Here is a 7206-nt window from a genome sequence, read left to right on the forward strand (position 1 = left end):
GGGAGCTGGCCCAGCTTAGAGCATTTACTGCTCTTGCAGAGGAACTGGATTCAGTTCTCAGTACTTACTTGATGGCTCAGAACTGCCTATAACTCCAGTTCCAGGAGATCCTATGCCCTCTTCTGGCCTCTGGGCACTGCGCACACATGGTGCATTTACATACAGAAGGCAGAACTTTCAGACACATGTAAATAAATTGGAAGATATTTATTTCCCATTTTTTAAAAAAGAAAGAAAGCAGCAACAGTAGAGGACTAGAGTGTGGTTTGATGGTAGAACCACTTGCCTAGCACACAGGAAGCCCTGAGTTCAATTCCCAACACTTCCAAAGAGAAAGAAAGGAAGAGGGAATGTGTCGTTTAGCCTTGTCGGGGGCGTAGCGGATCCTGTGCCGTACGGTTTACATGCTGTGTTAGCCATGTTGAGGGCACAGTGGGTACTGTGCCGTTCCACTTACATGCTGTGTTTGATTTGACCCTCACAGCACTGAGAAACACAACCTGCTTTTGCTGCAGAGAGGAGGAGATAAAGGCTCATAGATGTGTCATTTGCCTAGTAAGTGCAGAGCCAGAACTGACCAGAAAAATAAGGTTCAGCAGCAGTGCTTTTGACCATTTCTGTGTTCTGGTAATTACAAGAATGAATGAGCCTGGCATGGTGGCGCACACCTTTAATCCCAGCACTGGGGAGGCAGAGGCAGGTGGATCTTTGAGTTGGGAGGCCAGCCTGGTCAACAGCCAGAGCTACACAGAGAAACCTTGTTTCAAAACAAACCGACAAACAAAAAAACCTGAAAACAAGAAAGAAAGAATGGATCTACCTAAATATACTCAAAAATGGGTTGGGTAATCCCCGGGGAAGAGGAATGCATTTACCAGATGTGAGAGCACATACCCATAGTTCCAGTACTTGAATAACCGAGACAAAAACACCACAAGTTGAGGCCAGCCTGGGCTATGTAGTGAATTCAAGCCGTTGGAGCTACATTGTGTGACTATCACAAAGAAGCAAACAGAAAAGTAAATTGGATCTGAGGATGTCACCGAGTGGTTGAACATCTGCCTGGCCTGCTAAAGGCCCTAGGTTCCATCTCTAATGATGGGGTTGGGGGGTGGGGAGTGAATTGGAAGATATTTATTTCCATTCAGTAGAGTATAAATGAGCCATTAAAACAGAGACCCAGAGGCTGGAGAAATGTTCAGCAGTTAAGAGCACTGATTGCTCTTCCTGAGGACCTGGGTTTGATTCCCAGTACTCACATGCTGTGTATAACTTCAGTTCTAGGGGATCTTCTTCTGGACTCTGTGGGCATTGTATACATGTGGTGCACAGTCACACATGTAAGCCCAAATACAGTAAAAATGACAGCAAAACAAACCAACAGAAACCTAGATATTCACAGTGGCAGAGAAGGGTTTGCATTTTGCAAATGTAAAAATATAAACTTTGGGGATGAGGCTGGTGTATACATGTGTAGAACCATGGATAATGTCTGCTTTCTTCTCTGTGTCTTCCAGACTTTATTAGAATGAGGAACCATTGCTGCCCTAATAGGAGTAACGTGTTAAAGATTGGTCTAGAACAGGGTTGCAGCCCCTGGGAAGCAGTGTGAGACATGGCTGAGTCCCGGCTCCTGGGTGGCTGCAGCCAGCACCTTGGTCTGCTCCTGACCTCTTCCCTGTCTCTTTCCAGGATGCTGTTTGTGACTGTAGTGCCCAGTCTCTGGCCTCCTGCTTCGTCCGGCCATCCCGCAACACCATCCGACACTCTCCTTCCAAGTGCAGGCTGCATCCTTCAGAGTCAGGCTGGGGCGGGGAGGAGAGGGCAGCCCCCCAGTGAGTCACAGAGCAGCCAAGCTCCCTGCCTCAAGCAGCCTAGACCCTGGAGATGAGGCAAGGGGTCACGTCCTCAGCCTCGCTCTGCCTGGGAGGAACAGCAGCTATGCCGCTGCCAGAGAAGAGCTTTTCAAGGTAAAGCAGGGTGTCCCACTGACTGCTGGGAGGTGACCTCTGATTTCCAGGGGAAGGCAGTGAGTAGGAGAAAAGACCAACCTGGGTGATCAGGACTGGGCTTCCCAAGCACCTGAAGAACACCGCACATTTCTGGGCAATCCCCAGGAATGTGGCTCACAGAGATACTCCATACTGACCGCATGTGGAGAAGCCACTGAGAAGATTGGGGCTTTGCTTGGGGCCCAGCTTGACGCTCTTGAAAGAGCTGGGCTGGGCAGTGTGACCATCGCTTCTTCTTTCCTCCTCCCAGCTTTACTGATCAGGTTGCTGGGCCTTCTTGGAGCAGGGAAGGGGATATGATAGAGCAGAACCAAGTCCACTTGGAATCCTGGAGCCCTGGATCCCCCTGCCTGTACCTCCACGTAGCAAGAGCTGGGGGCAGGTAAGAGTGTGTCAGGTTCCAGTTGGAGATCAGAAGAGCTGACTCCCTTGTCAAGGTGACTTGAAGGCCCAACTTGCATAGCAGACTCCTTGACAACAGAAATGAGTAGGGTCCCTCTCAACACCTGATGCAGAGGTAAAAGCCTACATGCCTTGCCTTGATTCCCTAGGGCCTCTTTCTTGGTAGCAGGGATGGGTGCCACAATCCTGCATCAAGGAGGGGGCAGAGATGCTCCCTGGGAGAGACTCTATTGTTCAGGTCAGGCCAGAGAGCACCAAGAGGCCAGTGGCCCATGACACAGCCCGAGACAAGGGCCTACAAACATTTCTTGCCTAGATTGTTTATTTGAATTTTTCATACTATAAATATTTAAGGTGATTTATTTTAATAATTTAACTTACTGCCCCCCCCCAGCCCTTAAGGTAATTTATTAGAGGTATTCTTGCCACAGGGACAACATGGGGCTTGTGACACCGTGGAGTCCCCCATGTGGTTGAGGCAGCTCAGCACCAGGCTCAGATGGCCTGGTTTCGTCAGAAGGGCCCCTTGGCAGAACTGGGGCTCTGCACCTTGTTCCCCCAATACCACTGGCCGTTTAGTCTCAGATGGCTACGTTTTACTCATCACCCGGTACTTGGCCTGGCCGCTACAGGCCAGCTTGTGAATGCTTCAGACACGGTGTAGGCCAGAATGATGTCATCACTCCTCAGACATCCTTCATGATCCCTCGCATCCCTCCCGGCCCTCCAGCACCTTTCCTCACAAGTCAGACGTAGATGACTGCAGCTCTCTTCCGAGCACAGCGACCCCCCTCCGTGCGCCCGTGTAAGAACTCACAGGAAAACAGGATGGACTTCTAGAATGTTCTCTATTGCAGCTTTGCACATGGATCTGAGAGTGTCTACCAGCCTGCCAGCATGTTCACCAGCCCTTCTCTTAGCCTTATAGCCACTCATGGCTCTTCTTCTAGCCCCAGCTCTACTGCCTGTCCTTCCTACACCCCCAGGAGTCGCCTGAGCCACACCAGTGTAACTCGAACTGCAGTAGAGGGAGCTCACCTGCCTCCCCTTGGTGCCAATGACGCGCTGCCCTCCTTTTCCTGGCTGGGGATTCAGACTCATCCGAGGATGAATTGGCTTCTGTGCAGAGTTCCCCATCAGGAAGACAGAGAGCCAACTGCAGAGGTAGTTTCCTCCAATACCAGGGAGATGCCTCTGCTCTCCCGCCTACCGTTTTCCAGGCTACCTCTTTAGGGACACCTGGAACGGTTACCCAAAGCCCCTCGACCCCATTCCCTATGGGCAGTATAGCAGGGTCAGTCCCTCACACCAGCTGTTGCCTCGTGTCCTAATGACTTGCACGGGCAGAGTCAGCAGGCCGGTAGACCATGGGCCAGGTCCCTCCAGGATGCTCCTGCTCTCCTCCAAGAGGTCAGAGGCCCCTCTAAGGTTATCTCCAGCCGAGGGGACCACATCAGGCCACAAGCCACCAGAGGCCTTCTGCCACCTCCCAGAGCTGCTGAGAGCCAGGGAGTCTTGAAGAAAAGCCCCCTAGACCTGAACCCCAGGGCTTAGGGGCCACTCAGCCTTACCATCTGTCCCATCCGGGTTGTCGTGCATTCCCACTGTCTCAGCACCTGGCCCCCACGGCCCCCAGCAGGTGTTGCAAGCTCCAAGTCTTGGTTTTCAGTCCCTGTTTCTAATTCTTGATTGCCACTGTGCAAGGCCACCTGTCATTGTCCCTATCGAAGCCTCCGTACACAGAGGGCTCAATGGGGTTGAAAATGTTACATGTAAATAATGGTTTGGTTTGATCTTTAGCATTTTACTTGGTAACTGGTTCTGTTTTCTTTTGGGGGGTGGAAGGGTTGGTTTGTAAATCTCTCTACTCTTTTGAAATGTAATTTCTAAGTTTGTTTGTTTCTTCAAATGCCTTTTATGTCTTAGTAACATTCCCAAAGCAGAAAACTGCCTGGCCTACATGGGGTACTCCCCTGAAGGCCCCGGGTCATGGGAAGGAGCAACACCCTTCCTCTCAATCCATCCTCTTTCTGTTCACCTCCATTTTTCTCCTTTTCCTTCAGCCCTCTACTTCCTTTTCCTCCCTCTCTAGCCCTCTCCCTCTCCCTCTCCCTCCCCCCCCCTCCCTCTCCCAGTGTCCCAAAGGAACCTTGGGGCCCTAGTCCTCTAATAGATTGCCTGGCTTGGGCCCACAGGGTTGACACAGATTGGCTGGGGGCATGAGGGTGAATTGCACGATTGACACTAATCTATGTCTCACATCTTCCTGGGGATAAACCAAATTAGACCGTCTTGGAGGCAATGGTGATGGGTTTTGAAATGAAATTCAGAGCCCTTGAGACCCCCTGACTGAACAAGGAGAATCCATTTCCCTTTGCCCTGTAGCCTTCCTCCCAGTCCTTATCCTACCAAGGCTTGTTCTCCAGGAGCTCAAATTGGGCCCTATCTCTTGGTCTCTCCAGGGATGTTCGTCTACCAGCTGGCCTCCAGGTGACAAAAATAAGCACTCAAAAAACTTGACCTTCTGGACACCACTATGCCACTCCCTGTATCTTTGGTGGGTGCATCAGTCACTCAGCTTTGTCTCTTGCCCAGAGGCCCTTCCCCCACCTGCCTCTGCCTCCGGAGTGCTGGGATTAAAGGCGTGCGTCACCACTGCTCGAGGGCAGCTCTTAAGAGGCTTTTTGACAGGCCAGGGCTTACCATCTCATTCTACAGTTCTCATGCCGGAGCCTGGAACCAGGAAGATATCTGCCTTACAGCAGGACTCTCGCCTGCTTTCTGTACCAACTCACTGGGACGCTGGCCAGGGTCAGGGCATCCCAGATTTGCCACTGCCGGACCCAGAAGCAAGACCTGCAACTCTCTGAACCTTTGGGGTTAGCTCTCTGGGAGATCCGTATGCACCAGTGACTGGTGTTTACACTCACGGGTCCAACAATTCCCAGCTGATACATGGTGAGCCAGTGCTCACTGTGCTAGGTCCTCGACAAGAGCCCTGAGCACTGGGGACGGGGGTGTCTCAGCCAAACTCAGCTTTGGGTAAATTGCCAAGGGTTTCCAAAAGGCAGCAAAAACAGTCTTTCACCTTAGTCACGTGTTTCGTGAAATAACCAAGCTAGAAGTGTTGAGGCTGATGGCGGCACAGCCCTTTCATCGCAGCTACTCAGGAGGCTGAAGCAGGAGGATCAGGTTCAAAGCCTGCTTGGGCTAAAGAGTGAGTTCATGGTCAGCCTGGGCAGTTTTCTGAGGCCTTGTCTCAAAATGAAGATTTTTAGAAAGTGCTGGGTAGCTCAGTGGTAGATGCTTGCTTCGCATGTGTGAGGCCCTGGGTTCTTTCCTTAGTATTGGAAAACAAAGAAAATGAGAAAATCAAAGGGTGAGGACTGGGCACATGTATGTCAGTAGTAGAGCACTTGCCTAGCATAGGAAAAAAGAAAAAAAAATCTTTCCCCAATCTACCCACTATAATCCCCATAATTACATAATTTAAGTTAGACTGCACCCCCTTACTTTTTGTTTGTCTGTTTTTGTTTTCAGACATGATCATGCTATGTATCCCTGGCAGATCTGGAAATTGCTATTTTGGCCTTAAACTTGTAATTCTCCTGCCTCTGCCTCCAAGTTTAATGAATTAACGATTAATAGGCCTGCGGCACCATCCACAGCCTTAAATTTTATTCTTAAGTTCCCTGGCAGTCACGGTAAGACGAGAAGCATATCAGGCCTTTATCATTTCCAGCCATCTGTCATGTGAGGCAAGCGTGTTTGCTCAGAGACAGACTGATGTGGAAGCGTGAGTTCTTTCCTCGAAGAGCGAGGAGCTGCTTGGTTTGCCCAAGACAAAGCTTGTTTTCCGGGTGACTGTTTTACAGAATAATAAACTGCCACCAACTTGAATGACCTCGGCCAGATCACATAGCTAGTCTATGCCTCAGTTTCCCCAGCCACAGAGTGGCGGCTATGCCAAAGACCAAATATATCATGCCTGTTCGTCTCCTGAGAAAAGCTGGCATTCTATCAAATCTGAAGTGAAACTGAGCGCTCTCAGAGGCATTGAGGTGCTCGGTGCCCTGGCTCTGGAGGTGGTGTGTACCTCCTTCTCTCATTGGCCTTAAAATAAATAGAAGGGACCACAAGAGAATCTCGGTCATCATGCTCACATTTTAAAATGCTACTGTAATCTGTTTAAGTGTGTGTGTGTGTGTGTGTGTGTGTGTGTGTGTGTGTATACACGTGCTAGGAATGAGACCCAGCATGTGAGAGAAGCACTTTACCACTGAGACACATCTTCAATGCCTAACAGGCTTTTTAAAAAAAACATTTTTATTTAGAGACAGGGTCTCCTGTATCATCAGCTGGCCTCCAACTCACTGTGTAGCCCAGGATGACTTGAACTTCTGATCTTCCTGTCCATCTCCGTTGGCATTAGCCACAACCCCTGGCCATAGTATCTTTCATGGACATTCACAGTATTGTGTCACCACTACTAGCTCCAGAACTTTTTCTTGGTCCCAAACTGAAATTTCACCCCCTCATAATAATTAATAACTGACCCATAGACAATAATTCCCACCCTTGCCCCAGGGCTGAATGACCTCTGCTCTATTTCCTTCCTTTTCACACTGGCCTGTTTTAGGTACTTGTGTAGGCAGAATCCAACATTTATCCACTGTGTCTCACCCGTTCATGTTTTACTTGTGGAGAAGGGAGTGGCTTGCCCAAGGCCTCACAGCAAGGCATAGGTGGAGGTGGCTACCAGCTACCAGCTCCTGGCTCTCAGAAGATTTTC

General features: G+C 50.0%; 1 protein-coding gene across 1 annotated transcript in view; it reads left to right on the plus strand.

Annotated features, from left to right (window-relative positions):
- Positions 1-6727, plus strand: part of Soga1 (suppressor of glucose, autophagy associated 1) — a 64431-nt gene extending 57704 nt beyond the window's left edge. The window contains exon 15 of the mRNA XM_005363031.3: positions 1693-6727. Coding sequence (XP_005363088.2) covers positions 1693-1839 — 147 coding nt within the window. The 3' untranslated portion in view covers positions 1840-6727. The remainder of the gene's footprint in view (positions 1-1692) is intronic.
- The last annotated feature ends 479 nt before the right edge of the window (positions 6728-7206 follow it).

Source organism: Microtus ochrogaster, linkage group LG8 (genome assembly GCF_000317375.1).
Source record: "Microtus ochrogaster isolate Prairie Vole_2 linkage group LG8, MicOch1.0, whole genome shotgun sequence".
NCBI lineage: Eukaryota > Metazoa > Chordata > Mammalia > Rodentia > Cricetidae > Microtus > Microtus ochrogaster.